At 45.7% G+C, this 16,803-nt stretch overlaps 1 protein-coding gene across 3 annotated transcripts in view; it reads right to left on the reverse strand.

The window, feature by feature from the left end:
• MST1R (macrophage stimulating 1 receptor) overlaps positions 1 to 16,803 on the reverse strand; it is an 80,978-nt gene that overhangs the window by 22,132 nt on the left and 42,043 nt on the right. For all 3 annotated transcript variants that reach the window (XM_073591664.1, XM_073591665.1, XM_073591666.1), the window contains exons 6-12: positions 15,185 to 15,355; positions 14,515 to 14,693; positions 12,610 to 12,748; positions 11,142 to 11,281; positions 10,829 to 10,996; positions 5,122 to 5,200; positions 2,836 to 3,054 (exon numbers count right to left, since the gene is read on the reverse strand). In XM_073591664.1, the coding sequence (XP_073447765.1) occupies positions 2,836 to 3,054; positions 5,122 to 5,200; positions 10,829 to 10,996; positions 11,142 to 11,281; positions 12,610 to 12,748; positions 14,515 to 14,693; positions 15,185 to 15,355 (1,095 nt within the window). The remainder of the gene's footprint in view (positions 1 to 2,835; positions 3,055 to 5,121; positions 5,201 to 10,828; positions 10,997 to 11,141; positions 11,282 to 12,609; positions 12,749 to 14,514; positions 14,694 to 15,184; positions 15,356 to 16,803) is intronic.

Below are 16,803 nucleotides of genomic sequence, written 5' to 3' on the forward strand. Positions count from 1 at the left end.
CCCCTTTCACACTGAAGGCGTTTTAGCGCTAAAAATAGCGCCTGTAAAGCGACTGTAAAGCGCCTCTCAAGCCTCCCACACTCGGGCTTTCACACTGGGGCCGTGCGCTTGCAGGACAGGAAAAAAAAGTCCCGCAAGCAGCGTCTTTGGGCCGTGCGGGAGCGGTGTATGCACCGCTCCTAAACCGCCCCACCATTGAAATCAATGGGCAGTGGCGCTTTGCGGGCAGTTTTAACCCTTTCATCGGCCGCTAGCAGGGTTAAAAGATCCACACTAGCGGCTGAAAAGTGCCGCTAAAAACTAGCGCGCTTTACCGCCAACGCGGCCCGCGCCCCAGTGTGAAAGGGCTCTCAGTATAATCCAGTATTGAGCAAGAATACAGCAACTTGTTTCATGAAAGCTGCACTCTTATGGCTTCAAAGAAACACTTTCAGGGCCCTTTTACACTTCCTTCAACTTCAACACACATTAAAGCACCTACTACTTCAACGTGATTTTTTTTTTTTACAAGTTTTTGATGCTTCAGTGATGATTTTTTTTGAGGCTTTAATGAAGCTTGGCAAATGCCCTGTATGTGTGCGTTGATTCTCCATTTGTTTTAAAGGGGTCCAATAGAACTCCAGCTCAGTAGTGCCCCCACTCAGCAGATCCCCAGCTCATTGGCAACCTCGTTTAGCAGATTCCCAACTTATTAGTACCCTCGTTCAGCAGATCCCCTGCTCAGTAGTACTCCCAGCTCTGCTGATGCCCTACTCTGTAGTATCCCCAGCTTTGCCAATCCCCCCCCCCCATTAGTAGTAACCCCCAGCTCTGCTGATCCCCCACACAGCAGTAACCACCAGCTCTGCTGATCCCATGGTTTGCTGATCCTCCTCTCTCTCTGGTCCCTGCTCACCTCTCGCTGTATTGCTCCCAAGCTGCACACCACGTGTGACATCTGCCCTTTCTCCTTCTCTGGTCCCCCAGCTCTGCTGCTCCTCTGCCGCTCCGTCCTCTCTCTGTGTCTGTCTCTGTCTCTCTCTCTCTGGTCCCCACTCACTTTCCGCTATAGCGTTCCCATGTTGCACCCAGATGTGCCGTCTGCTGGTTGCTCAGCTCCGGACACCGCTCACCTTCCTGCTGCCCCACACCAGATGTGACGTCTGCACCAGACACTTCCAGAAAATAATATACTGGAAGTGACTGCTGATGACGTCTTTCTGGTTCGCTTGTTGGTTTCCCAGTGCATCCTGGGATTTCTCATACCTTCAATACTTCCAAAACAAAATCAAACACCTAAAATGCTTCTGGTGCTGCTAGCAAGCAATGTCAGACTTCCATGGAGGCTTTGGAGATGCTTTGAAGCACCAAGAAAGCGACATGGAGTATAATTATTTTTTTGTAGATGAATCAAAGTAAACACAACGTATAAACAGGACAGTAAGGTGACCATTTTATTTTGTGACAGGAGCTTTGATTGGAATTCAGAGGGCTTTAAAAAAGCGTGCCCAATGCCACATTTTGAAGCAAAAACCCCCAAACATTATATATTATCTATATATTTTTTTATATACAATTCTTTGTTCAATTAATATATATATATTAATATATATATATATATTAATATATATATATATATATATATATATATATATATATATATATTAATATATATATATATATATTATATATATATATATATATATATATAATTTTATTTTTTCTTTTTCTTTTCCCCCCCTTTTTCTTTTTTTTTTAAAATGTATTTATTTATTTTTTTAGCAGAGACCCTAGGGAATAAAATGTTGGATATTGAAATTTTTTGTACGGTTGTTGCGCAGCACGTTTTCAAAAGCAATTTTTTGGGGGAAAAAGTATACTTTAATGAATTAAAAAAAAAAAAAAAAAAATCAAAAAACATACTATATACCCCAATTTTTTTTCGTATACTATGAAAGATTATGTTACACTGAGTAAATAGAGCACGTGCAATGCTTTAAAATTGCGCGCGCTCATGGAATGGCGCCAAACCATGGTACTTAATCTCCATAGGCGACTCTTTAAAAATTTCTACAGGTTACCTGTTTAGAGTTACAGAGGAGGTCTTGTGCTAGAATTATTGCTCACGCTCAGACGTTAATGGGGATACCTCACATGTGCGGTGCAGTCACTGTTTACATACGTGGGCGTGCCCTACGTACGCGTTCACCCCTGCTTGCAAGTACGCGGGGTGCTTGAAAAAATTTATTTTTTTTAATTTTTTTTTTTATTTTTACACTGTCCCTTTAAAAAAAATTTGTTTTGATTGCTTTTATTGCTATTGCAAGGAATGTCAACATCCCTTGCCATAAGAATACGGCATGACAGGTTCTCTTCATGGAGAGATCTGGGGTCTAAAAGACCCCGAATCTCTTCTCTACCCTTAAAAGCAAAAGATAAAAAAAAAAAAAAAAAAAAAAAACTCTCTCTGGTCCTCCATGGGCATAAAGATGAGTGGTGGACATCTAGCCAGCTGACGCTAGATGGTTCCCGGGCTCAGCGATCGGTAACATTAGCCCGGGAAGCAGCGGGATAGGGGTGGGGGGGCGGGTCACCTGCCACTTATAAAAGTGATCTTGCGGTGAATCCGCTGCTGGGATAACTTATCAGGAAGCCGGCCGCCTAAAGGGAAAAAAAAAAATATATACCAGGGTTATGGCATCTAGCTGCAGCCATAATCACAGTTTTTAAACGTCAAAACCATGACGTATATTTACAGTTAGTCGGTCGGCAAGTGATTAAAGAGCAAGAATGATCAACTAAATCCACCGGGGCTTTTTCTTGGTTATTTTTTTTCTTAGCCTCTCATGTTCTTACATGGGTACTTATCTCCGTATCGCCTTTCTTCAGCTTAAAGCGAAGGTCCTCACTCTCAAAACGGTAGACGATGTAGTCTTTGAAGTATTCGAACTTGTGTGAATGGTTGTAGGAGTACCCGTCCAGTTGTACACCAAGGGTCCCGTAACCTCCCTTTTGGTATTCCAGAGCTGGGGTGCCGCAGAGGATGCGGTTTGGAGAAAAGGACCCGTGACACGTCTGCAGACAGAATATATCGGTTTATATACATCAAGTCTATATACTGTTCCTCAGAAATGGAATATATGAAAAAATAAAATGATCCCTCTCACACTAAGTCCCCAGCCAGTAGCCTGTGAGCCAAGTCAAGGTTTCTCAAACCCTGGGAGTACCATTTGGGTTCCCCCTGGGGAGCCACAAAGCACAGGACACAGTTTGTCCTGAATCAACGTCATGGTAAGGGCGGACTGGCCGCCACCGCCAACACAACCAATGACACCCTAGGGAAGGACACATTGGGGTTGATTTACTAAAACTGGGGAGTGCAAAATCTGGTGCAGTTCTGCATAGAAACCAATCAGCTTCCAGGTTGTTTTTTTTTTTGTCAAAGCTTAATTGAACAAGCTGATTGGCTACCATGCAGAGCTGCACCAGATTTTGCATTCTCCAGTTTTGTTAAATCAACCCCATAGCGTCATTTTTTGCTACGGTATTAGCAGCCAGCCTGCCGTCACAGTGGCAACGCATGACTCTGATCCAGGGCAAGCGGCATGCAAGACCACCGCCTCCTCATCCCGCCCTCTGCCGGACTGCTGGAGCCAAAAGGTAGGGCTCTGCTGTGAGTAGGGGACTATGATTGGTGGGACTGTGCAAATAAAATAGTTTTACACAGATATTATAGGAACTCCAGGATAAGCAAACATTGTCTACGTCCATTCATCATGTGTCTTCTTCCTGAATCTCAGTGAGCTTTGTGTATTTCTTACAGATCTGTACAGTAATCCAGTGCTAGACCTCCTGTAATAAAGACCAATCACTGCTGCTCTCTCCCCTTGTGCAGGGTGACTGGTCTTGTCTCCGCCCCCCTCTGTAGTTTTCTGCACGCAGCCTGTAGCGGGTGGAGCCTGCTGGGCCCCTCCCACAGCTCTGCCCTCTCCTTGTGCAGGGTGACTGGTCTTGTCTCCTCCCCCTCCTGTAGTCCCTGCCTGCAGCCTGTAGTGGGTGAAGCCTACTGAGCCCCCTCCCAACGTTCAGCTCTCCCCTTGTGCAGGGTGACTAGTCTCGTCTCCTCCCCCTCTTGTAGTTGCCTTCAGACAGCTTGCAGTGGGTGGAGCCTGCTTGGCCACTCCCACAGCTCTGCACACTCTCCTTGTGCAGGATAACTGGTCTTGTCTCCGCCTCCTCCCGTAGTCTCTGCCTGTAGTGGGTGGAGCCTGCTGGGCCCCTCCCATAGCTCTGCTCTTTCCTTGTGCAAGGGGGCTGGTCTCGTCTCTGCCCCCTCCTGTATTTGCCTGCAGGCAGACTGTAGTGGGTGGAGCCTGCTGGGCCCCTCCCACAGCTCTGCACTCTCTCCTTGTGTAGGGTGACTGATCTTGTCTCCGCCCTCTCCTGTAGTTTTCTGCAGGCAGCCTCCATTGGTGCTCAGCCTGTGGCCCTCCAGCTGTTGCAGAACTACAAGTCCCATCAGGCATTGTAAGGCTGATAGTTAAAAGCATGACTCCCAAAGGCAAAGGCATGATGGGACTTTTAGTTCTGCAACAGCTGGAGGGCCACAGTTTGAGCCCCCATGCGTGTAGCGGGTGGATCCTGCTGGACCCTCCCACAGGTCTGCCTTCTGCATAGGTCAGGGATATGCAATTAGCGGACCTCCAGCTGTTGCAGAACTACAATTCCCATGAGGCATAGCAAGACTATGACAGCCACAAGCATGACACCCAGAGGCAGAGGCATGATGGGACTTGTAGTTTTGCAACAGCTGGAGGTCCACTAATTGCATATCCCTGGCCTAGGTTATGTACAGCCCAGCGATTATGTCACTGCTACTTTTATAAGGTAATATCTGGGTTTGTATAGGGAGTGGCGCACACAAGGTGAAAGTTTTTATTTTGTGCCACAGAGTTCAGCTTTATTTTGTTTTATTGGGTTACTATGTATGTGGCATGTTGGTAATAAAGTTGGTGACAAAATATTTATTAAACGATTTGTGCTCTGGAGAGGTTTTCGCTTTAAGGAACAATCCATTTGAGGTCTGGCACAGATTTCAAACTTGATTAGAACACAATGTATAGGTTGGCGCCGTGCACTGACCTTCTTCATGCCTCGGTATGAGATGGTGACAGTGGAGATGGAATCCAGGTTGGCCCCATGAATGGTGATGGACGTCCCCCTGGAACGGAGATTGGGTGACGGTTAATAAGCAGCTCATGTATAAAACTGTCAGATTTTTCCTGCAAATCAGCTGAGCTGGTCTGGGAGAAAAACCTTCCTTCATTTTTAGTTCTAAAGTTTCAAACCGCTTGTGAATTCTGCCAGTTTCCATGGTAACCGGGAATCTAGAGAAATCCCTTAATACAGAGACTTTCTTCCTGCTGCCAGTATATAGAAGACGACTTATCCTTCCGATACATAGGTAGATACAGTGCATCTGGAATGTATTCACAGCGCTTCACTTTTTCCACATTTTGTTCTGTTACAGCCTTATTCCAAAATGGATTAAATTCATTATTTTCCTCAAAATTCTACAAACAATCCCCCATAATGACAACGTGAAAGAAGTTTGTTTGAAATCTTTCCAAATTTATTAAAAATCCCATGTACATAAGTATCACAGACTCCTCCCATGTACATAAGTATCACAGACTCCTCCCATGTACATAAGTATCACAGGCTCCTCCCATGTACATAAGTATCACAGGCTCCTCCCATGTACATAAGTATCACAGGCTCCTCCCATGTACATAAGTATCACAGGCTCCTCCCATGTACATAAGTATCACAGGCTCCTCCCATGCACATTGCTCAATACTCTGGTGAAGCTCCTTTGGCACCAATTACAGCCTCAAGTCTTTTTGAGTATGATGCTACAAGCTTGGCACACCTATTTTTGGGCAGTTTCTCCCATTCTTCTTTGCAGGACCTCTCAAGCTCCATCAGGTTGGATTGGGAGCATCGTTGTACAGCCATTTTCAGATCTCTCCAGAGATGTTCAATCGGGTTCAAGTATGGGCTCTGGCTGGGCCACTCAAGAACATTCACAGAGTTGTCCCGTAGCCACTCCTTTGTTATCTTGGCTGTGTGCTTGGGATCGTTGTCCTGTTGGAAGATGAACCTTCGTCCCAGTCTGAGGTCCAGAGTGCTCTGGAGCAGGTTTTCATCAAGGATGTCTCTGTACATTGCTGCATTCATCTTTCCCTCGATCCTGACTAGTCTCCCAGTTCCTGCCATTGAAAAACATCCCCACAGCATGATGCTGCCACCACCATGCTTCACTGTAGGGATGGTATTGGCCAGGTGATGAGCAGTGCCTGGTTTCCTCCAAACATGACGCTTGCCCTTCAGGCCAAAGAGTTCAATGTTTGTTTCATAAGACCAGAGAATTTGGTTTCTCATGGTCTGAGAGTCCTTCAGGTGCCTTTTGGCAAACCCCAGGTGGGCTGTCATGTGCCTTTTACTGGAGGAGTGGCTTCCGTCTGGCCACTCTATAATACAGTAATAATAGATGAACCTTGCGAGCCACTTACGGATAAATGCCCAAAAAAAATCAAATCAAAATCAAAATCGTGTATAACCAATCCTGTGTAACCAATCAGCTGCAAACACTCAATCACGTTTCATAATCGTGTAAGTGACAAATAGAAAAAATGTGTCTGCGCTAGATAAAAATTATCGTTTCAATAATAAATACAAAAATAAATACGTAAAAAAAGTGTTATAGCTAACCAATAAATCAAAAAATAACCATAAGTACATAAATTTGTAAAGTGCTCAGTGCCATATCAAACATGCAGTAAAAGTGCTCAATCAGAAAATAGAATATCAAAAAATTCGATATAAGTGCTCAATCAAAAATTGAATACAATATAAAAGGGAATATCTTCTTGTGAATCTAATAAAGTCCAAAACAATGTGCATCCAAAAATGTAAAAGTGCCCAAAAACATTGTCCATATTCAGTGAAATCCACACATCTTTCCTTCTGAAGGTGTATCACCATAAAACGTGCTAAAGTGTCTTCCAGTGTTCCCCACAAGCATGTATGCTCACCTTCTTGCGTGTGACACAGTGGTTACACTCTGTCAAACCAAGCTTTGGAGACACTCCTGTGCTCTAATGGAAACCGCTGTGTAGATCTCCAATGCTCTCAATCAAGGTTATATATGCAAAAAGAAAAGAGACTCCATAGTGCAACATTGCATGATGTAATAAAACGTTTTATTGAGAAAAGACTAACTCCCCTTGTGGGGGTACTCCCCCTGATGAAGGCACGTGATCCCGGTGCCGAACACGCGTAGGGGAGGGGCCTGGACGGAGCTGTCAGCAGAGAGAGAGAGAGAGAGAGAGAGAGGGAGAGTTCGTATGACACACCGCACCGCACGCCATACCACGAGATCGGCCGTTTTTAATCTGTTTAGGATGGTGCACTGACGCACCCACAGTATGTGAGTACCCCCACAAGGGGAGTTAGTCTTTTCTCAATAAAACGTTTTATTACATCATGCAATGTTGCACTATGGAGTCTCTTTTCTTTTTGCATATATAACCTTGATTGAGAGCATTGGAGATCTACACAGCGGTTTCCATTAGAGCACAGGAGTGTCTCCAAAGCTTGGTTTGACAGAGTGTAACCACTGTGTCACACGCAAGAAGGTGAGCATACATGCTTGTGGGGAACACTGGAAGACACTTTAGCACGTTTTATGGTGATACACCTTCAGAAGGAAAGATGTGTGGATTTCACTGAATATGGACAATGTTTTTGGGCACTTTTACATTTTTGGATGCACATTGTTTTGGACTTTATTAGATTCACAAGAAGATATTCCCTTTTATATTGTATTCAATTTTTGATTGAGCACTTATATCGAATTTTTTGATATTCTATTTTCTGATTGAGCACTTTTACTGCATGTTTGATATGGCACTCTATAATACAGGCCTGATTGGTGGAGTGCTGCAGAGATGGTTGTTCTTCTGGAAGGTTCTCCTCTCTCCACAGAGAAATGCTGGAGCTCTGTCAGAGTGACCGTCAGGTCACCTCCCTTCTCCTCCGATCGCTCAGTTTGGCCAGAACGTCCGCTCTAGAAAGAGTCCTGGTGGTCCCAAACTTCTTCCATTTACGGATGATGGAGACCACTGTGCTCATTGGGACCTTCAATGCTGTAGAAATGTTTCTGTACCCTTCCCCCGAACTGTGCCTCCATACAATCCTGTCTCTGAGGTCTTCAGACAATTCCTTGGACTTCATGGCTTGGTTTGTGCTCTGACATGCACGGTTAACCTTATATGATTTCCAAATCATGTTCAGTCAACTGAATTTACCACAGGTGGACTCCAATCAAGTTGTAGGAACATCTCAAGGATGATCAGTGGAAGCAGGAGGCACCTGAGCTCAATTTTGAGTGTTGTGGCAAAGGCTGTGATACTTATGTACATGGGATTTCTTTTGTTTTTTTATTTTTAATAAATTTGCAAAAGATTTAAAACAAAACTTCTTTCACGTTGTCATTATGGGGTATTGTTTGTAGAATTTTGAGAAAAATAATGAATTTAATCAATTTTGGAATAAGGCTGTAACATAACAAAATGTGGAAAAAGTGAAGCACTGGGAATACTTTCCGGTTGCACTGTAAATAGGGAAGAGATACAGACAGGGGAGACCATCCGCCCACTTCTGTAATACGGAGACTTCCTGATTCCGCCCATACATGGACAGCATAGAGCTGAGTTGGGTAACATTGTATCACTCAGGGGGAAGTGGAAACATAAAATCAGATCACAGCGAGTTCAGCTTTATGCAATGACAACATGACACAGCAAGGATACGACGTCATGCTATCACGTGATCATGTGACATATTGCAGTATATTAAACCCCCTCACCTCCCTCTTTTATGTAGAGACCAGACACTAGAATAAATAATATACAGGATACAATCATTTGATAAAGTAGAAATGACGACAAAACTCCTCCCCTTTTTGGATATAGTGAGGCTAATTTACACACTTGTTGTCCTCTGAAGAGCAATCTTTGTTCAGATCACTCTTCAGAGAGCATTTGACCGTCAGTTAGAAGGCATTCTATCGCCTCCTTATTTCCTCTTGAATCCTGCACCAGTTGCAATATGCCCCCATTCAGTTGTGATAGTGGGAGTAATTTTGCCATGTCACAATGTAAAGCATTGCGACCGTGGCATACGTACATCTCCTCCTCCTTAAGGGGGAGCGGTAAAAACGCACAGTTGAGCCCATCACAAATGTAAACGAGACCCAAGAGAGGGTTGTAACCCTTGTCAGTTTTTTTGCTGTGTCCTATTGGGTAGAAGTCCCTTTACTTCCGGTCGCAAAGCCAAAAACAGGAAGTGAGGGGAAACCCAGAACTAGTGTCCCCATTGGAAGATTTCCCCACTGTCCTGGTGACCACTCAAAATTTGGGATTCTCCTTTCGCTTTTGGTGATCCCAACAATGGAGCAGAATTCCTTCCATTGACGCTAATGATGGGGCAAAATTCCCCCCCCACTGACATCAACGAAAGGGCATTACTCTTCCCTATGTTAAATGGGGCCCAATGACACCAATGCTGGGGCACAATTCCTCCCAAAGACACCAACAATTGGTCACAATTCCTCCCAGAGACACCAATTGGTCACAATTCCTCCCATCGACACCAACAATTGGTCACAAATCCTCCCAAAGACACCAAAAATTGGTCACAATTCCTCTCAAAGACACCAAGAATTGGTCACAATTCCTCCCAAAGACACCAATTGGTCACAATTCCTCTCAAATACACTAACAATTGGTCACAATTCCTACCCAAGGCACCAAAATTGGTCACAATTCCTCCCAAAGACACCAATTGGTCACAATTCCTCCCAAAGACAACAATTGGTCACAATTCCTCCCAAAGACACCAACAATTGGTCACAATTCCTCCCAGAGACACCAATTGGTCACAATTCCTCCCAGAGACACCAACAATTGGTCACAATTCCTCCCAATGACACCAAGAATGAGGCCAAATGACACCAATGATGGGGCACAATTCCTCCCAATGACACTAACAATAGGGCACCATTCTTCCACTGACAGCAACGATAGGGAACAATCCCCCCCCCACTGACACCAATGATGGGGCATTGTTTTTTCCTGCTGACATCAGGACCTTTTCTACTCCCAATGGCCACATTATAAAAAATAATATATTATGGCGAGTGGCTTTCTTATGACACGGACCACCACTGAGGCTAGGTTAACACTGGTGCAGCTGCCATTTGATCTAATTTTCAGTGTGATTATATAGTATGACTTGGATGCATTTTTTACGCATTTTTGATACTACTGTGTTTTTTGGTAAGTGAAGAAGACTTATAGCCTTAACAACATGCAAACATGTATGTATGTGCATTTTTGGTGTGTTCCTATTGAAGTTTATGGGGCTAGAGTCAAATCAAAGTAGCACCGGACCCTTTTCCAAAAACACGCCGTGTTGTGCTGCATTGATGTGAACGGGCACCATTGAGAAGAATGTGATTTCCATTGTCATGAGATTCTGTGCTACTCAAGTCCCATCTGAAATGGCACTTGTAGTGTGAACCAGGCCCGAATGGCTGAAAAATCAAACTAGCTGATCAGATAATCCCCACAAAAGTGATTAGCGGAGACTGCAGCTGCCAATACAAGTGAAGGTCATCCACCAAATTGGCCACAATCGGAAGTTGGCTTCAGAAGAAATGATGGCACAAGTGGTACAAACAAATGACAGAGCGGGATACTGGAATGGGATTGTGGGAACTCACCGTACTAAGCTGCAGTTAGGCTGGATACTATGGATCACCGGGTTAGGTTTGTACATGAATGGTTCTACGTAAGAGAGCTGAGCTTGGTCCAACCAAAGAGTGATTTTGACTGGTCCAACGGAGGTGGCAGGAGGGGACTGACAGCACAAGTCACCGGCGGGACAAGACCTGAAAGAGTAACGCTGGATTGTAAAAACAATTTCACACCATTGAAGGCTAACCATCCATGCTCCTCGAAAGGTCCTCACTCACAACCATCCATCCTCATGAATCCCACCCATCAGCAGGATGAGCCCAATATCACACTACTCACTCATTTTCCATGTTGCAAAGCGTGTCCCCAATAAACACGCGCTGAGACTCTCCCGCCATCAGGTCCTTCCCCTTTAGTGTCAATAGGGATCCGCCAGCTAGAGGTCCAAAGGATGGAGAGACTGAGGTCAAGATCGGCTCCTGCAGACACACAAGATTTGATAGATGTACTTGTGCCTTATTCTGTGTGGTAGATCATAGTAGACTCTTCCTCCCAGGGCTGGCCTTAGCGTAGGGTTGCCTCCTCTCCTGGATTCACCCAGACAGTCCAGATTTTGAATCAAAACCTTGGTGGGAGATGATGGAAGTCGGCAGTGCTGCATGGGGGGGGGGGGGGTAACGTGTCCAGGTTTCGGGCCATCTGAAACCCGGACACGTTACCCCACCCCAGCAGCACTGCCGACTTCCATCCATTTGTCACCATTTCACAGGCGCACGCAAATTTATGGTTTGACACATTGGGTATCTATTTACTCGGTGCAACCTCGTCTTTTATATTTTATGGAAAAATTGGGTAATTTATTGTGTTTGTGTGCCCAAACATTAACTTTAGTATAATTTTTACTGAAATTCTGCATTTCCTAGAACTTTGGAATAATCATGTGACAAAAAACTGGAACTATCACCGTTTTATTCTCTAGGGCAGTGGTCTCCAAACTGTGGCCCGGGGGGCCAGATGCGGCCCTCTGCTTGCCTTTACGCAGCCCTTGGGGTACTCACTATTTCTCCCACTGATACGAGACACTATTCTGCCAACTGACATCAACAATGGGGCACCATTTCTCCCACTGACACCAACGATGGTGTAATATTCCTCTTCCCAACACCAAATGTGATGTTTACTAGACATGTGCAATTTGTTTCATTCCAAATTAGTTTAACGAATTTCGACAATTTCCTTAATTCAGAAATAGCCAAATTAACGAAAACCAGTTTGTCAAATTTTTCCGAATATTTGTACATTTGAATATTCAAAAATTCCTAAGTTCGAAAATTCGAAAATTAAAAAACCTGACATAACTAATAACTTAACTATAACTATTAAATTATAGGTATTGGAATTTCCTTTCAAATTTGGCTGTTAGTGAACGTAACGAATACGAATTTATCCAAAGTTACGAATTATCCGAAATAACAAATGCCCTATCTAAATGAATGGAACATAACAAATTAATAATAATAATAGTAATAAACAATAATAATAAAAATAATAAAAAAACGTTATTATTATTTAACGTCCACTCCCACTGGCCACAGCCTGGCCCCCCCTAAAATCTGAAGGACAATAAACTGTCCCTTTATTTTAAAAGTTTGGAGACCCCTACTCTAGGGTGTCTGCTTTCAAAAAATATATATTGTTTTGGCGGTTTTCTGTAATCTTCAGGCCTAATCCCCCCCCCCCCCCCCGGTAGAGGTGACCCGCCACCCTCCGCACTGTGCAACCCTGACAGTTGGCGGTGATTTCTTACCACAAAGGTGAATCCGCTGGCCGTATCATTTCCATCTATGTAATAATTGACATCTTTTAGATTTTCTTTGATGGTGACGACGACATCTGCAGGTGATGCAGAATTTGGAAGGCCGTCTTTCTGCAATGTGCATACCAGCCTGCCGATGGAAGAAAACATGTTATATCCTGGCATAGGCCATTCAGTCTCCGCCATGGACTTTTAGGCAGCAAAAAAAAAAAATTCAAAACATACAAAAATGTGAGATATATTGTATAACAAATATTTCTGTACAAGGTTAAAAACCCAAAATACTTAAAGTGATTGTAAAAGGTAAATGTATTTTTTTTTTTTTAAATAACAAAACATATAATACTTACCTCCACTCTGCAGCTCGTTTAGCACAGAGTGGCCCCGAACCTCCTCTTCTGGGGTCCCTCGGTGGCTTTCGTGGCTCCTCCCCACATCTGATAACCCCCTCGGAGAAGCGCTTCCCCGAGGGGGTTACCTTGCGGGCGCACTCCGGCGTCCATCATTCGGTATCCATAGAGGCCGAATCCGAATGCAGGCCTCGGCCCCCCCCCAGCGCTCACGTCATTGGATTTGATTGACAGCAGCGGGAGCCAATGGCTGTGCTGCTATCAAGCTGGGTCAAGTTCGAGGGTTCAGGTAAGTAAAACAGGGGGGCTGGGGGACAGGTCACTGCCAGAAGTTTTTTCACCTTAATGCATAGGATGTATTAAGGTGAAAAAACACGAAGGTTTACAACCTCTTTAAATTGCCTGGCAGGTCACCAGGCCACCATGTTACCAGGTTACCATACCAGGCCACATGCCTTCAACATATGGGGGGGGGGGTGCTTTTAGGGCACCCCTTAGCACCTTGTCCCCATATTAATGGGGACAAGAACCTCTTCCCCACAACCCTGGGCGATGGATGTAGGGGGCAGTAAGCGGGGGGCTTATAGGAACCTGGAAGCCCCCAGAATCCGGCCCCTCCTATGTGAATGAGTATAGGGTACATAGTACCCCTACCCATTCACCAAAAATGAGTGAACACTACACAAGTTTTTAACAAGCTGATGAGTCATTCGTTGTTAAGGATGCGGCGGCCGCCACTCCTTAACCACCAGCTATTCTTTACATAGAATTCGAAATCTGTCAATTTTTCAACTGATCCGAATTCAAACCGTTCCGAAAATTTGGAATTCATTAGAAAATTGATAAATGAAACAAAACAAATTCCAAAACATAGTAATTAAACTAAATTCGTAACAGAACGAATCTGTCCGAAACAAAAAACTTTCTGTAATGCACATGTTTAGATGGGGCACAATTCCTCCCACTGACACCAATGATGGGGCACTATTCCTCCAATGACATCAATGATGGGGCGCTATTCCTCCCACTGACACCAATGATGGGGCACTATTCCTCCCAATGACATCAATGATGGGGCACTATTCCTCCCACTGACACCAATGATGGAGCACAATTCCTCCCAATGACATCAATGATGGGGCGCTATTCCTCCCACTGACACCAATGATGGGGCACTATTCCTCCCAATGACACCAATGATGGGGCACTATTCCTCCCACTGACACCAATGATGGGGCACTATTCCTCCCACTGATACCAATGATGGGGCACTAATCCTCGCAATGACATCAATGATGGGGCACTATTCCTCCCAATGACACCAATGATGGGGCACTATTCCTCCCACTGACATCAAAGATGGGACATTGTTTACTCCCACTGACATTGGGACATTCTCTACTCCAGCTGGCCACAGCCCGGCACCCATACAGTCTGAAGGACACTAAACTGGCCCTTTGTTTAGAAAGTTTGGGGACCCCTGCCCTAGATTGTTTATAGGAGCCAGTATGAATGGACTGTTGCTTGTGTGGACGGGCTTTATTACCTTTTATTGTCACTCTGCTCTGGATTGACAAAACAGCTCCGCTGGCCGACCATCACTTGGTGCGTCTGTGCCGAGACCAGCACATTGTCTGGCTGATTGTACACCTGCTGGGACTGGAAATCTCTTCCACAAATGGTGATTGTGGTGCTGCCACGAAGAGGAGCCGTTGTAGGATAAAACTGAAGAAAGCCACAGGTTAGCTTTTCCAAATACAATACCCAGACTGCTACACATACTGTACAGTGGGTGGGTCATGCCTGCTGTTCTATCACCCAGCAGTCCCCAAAGATGGAAAAAAGGAGTGGGGACACCCCAAGGTGGGCAGGCAACTTATAACCCCAAAGTGGGCAGGAAGAGAACCAGTAAGAGATATGTATAGGTAGCCACTGAGTGGTTTACCCCCCACCTATAATCCAAATTATCACTTTTGGGTGCTCTGGCCCTTTAAAAACAGCTTAATACTACATAATCAAAAGGCTTGTACATTTGATACATTCAGGATAGTGATGTTGGTAACAATGTAGAGAAGTTGTTATAAACCCCAACAGACCAGCAATCATCTTCAATGGATGTCCTTCGTTGCTACAAATGTTGACTATCTGAAATACAACCATCAGGGAGAAAGGTCTGTTGGGGATGTATATGGAGGGGGAAGCACAGAGATACTTACATCATTAATAATGGGCAGGCAGAAGTCCTGATTCCATTTTCCCTGGCACTCCGACTCTCGCACGCAGCCATTGTCACACCAGCCACAGCCCATGAAAACAGGGGTGCGAAGGCAGCGGCTACAACTGAGTATATGGCGACAGCCCGGTGCTGTGACGCTGACCTTTGTCACCTGAAGGGAAGGTCAGACATAAGTGTCATAGGTAACAACGACAGACTGAAAGTATGTTTATACAAGACCCCGACACCCCAAAACTGGCTTATCTTGGGGGTATGAGAGAAAGGGAGCACTAGAGGGTGTGGGAGAGCAGAGATTGAGTGGGTGACTGGGAGAGAGGGGGGGGCGAGAGAGAGAGAGAGAGGGGGTGAGAGAGAGGGAGAGAGAGAGAGAGAGAGAGGGGGTGAGAGAGAGGGCGAGAGAGAGAGAGAGAGAGAGAGAGAGAGAGAGAGAGAGAGGGAGAGAGGGGGGCGAGAGGGGGGGGGGCGAGAGAGAGGGGGGGGCGAGAGAGAGGGGGGGCGAGAGAGAGGGGGGGCGAGAGAGGGGGGGGGGCGAGAGGGGGGGGCGGGGCGAGAGAGAGGGGGGGGGAGAGAGAGGGGGGGGCGAGAGAGAGGGGGGGCGAGAGAGAGGGGGGGGCGAGAGAGAGGGGGGGGGCGGGCGAGAGAGAGGGGCGGGCGAGAGAGAGGGGGGGGCGAGAGAGAGGGGGGGCGAGAGAGAGAGGGGGGGGCGAGAGAGAGAGGGGGGGGCGCGCGAGAGAGAGAGGGCGCGCGAGAGAGAGAGGGGCGCGCGAGAGAGAGAGAGAGAGAGAGAGAGAGAGAGAGAGAGAGAGAGAGAAAGAGAAAGAGAAAGAGAGAGAGAGAAAGACTCTGTATTGGGCACTGTCAATTGACACTGCACAGTGTACCCTCCCAGCCAGCAAGGGAGATGATGCAGCAGATCCAGTGTTGCAGATTAATTCAATGGATTACTCGGGGTGTGCAGTGCGTGGACAGTGTGTGATGAGTGCCCGTATGCCCCACACACTTCTGTACATTGGATGGTGCTAGGGGGCAAGGGGTGATTAGGGTGTGCCCAGACATACCCTCTATGCACGCCTATGTTTCCAACACTCATAATAACCGAGTGTAGCAAACTCCTAGATAGGTGCTATGTTAGGTAAATGTAGTTAGTGGCTCACCATCAGTTGAGTAGCATGTGATTATTTTGGTCTGTTCTCTGTTACTGGCTGTAGGTTTGGCTGCTTCCCCCATCTTTCTAGAAAGGTTCTGAAAGATACTGGGCTGGGGGAGTCAAATTAACAGCTGAATATTTATGCAGCTCTGGCCAATCCCTGGGGAGATGTGCCCAGATGGTGGCTGTGAGGGAGCATAAATAGCCTGGAGCTTGAAACAGAAGGGGTCTTGTCCTAGAGGAAGAGATCCCAGCCAGGAGGGCTGCTGCCCCTCTTGGCAGACCTGGCATGTGGCTGCCACTCATCGAGATCCCAGCTATTTTTAGGAGGAAGATAGGTGTCCTCAAGTTACCGTTTAACGTTGCTTGAGTATCCCACAGTTACCCCAAATCCATCCAAGTTCTGCAATAAAGCATCAGAAGAGCATACCCCTGGACTGATGATTGAGCCA

Source organism: Aquarana catesbeiana, linkage group LG07 (assembly GCF_042186555.1).
Source record: "Aquarana catesbeiana isolate 2022-GZ linkage group LG07, ASM4218655v1, whole genome shotgun sequence".
Taxonomy (NCBI): Eukaryota; Metazoa; Chordata; class Amphibia; order Anura; family Ranidae; genus Aquarana; species Aquarana catesbeiana.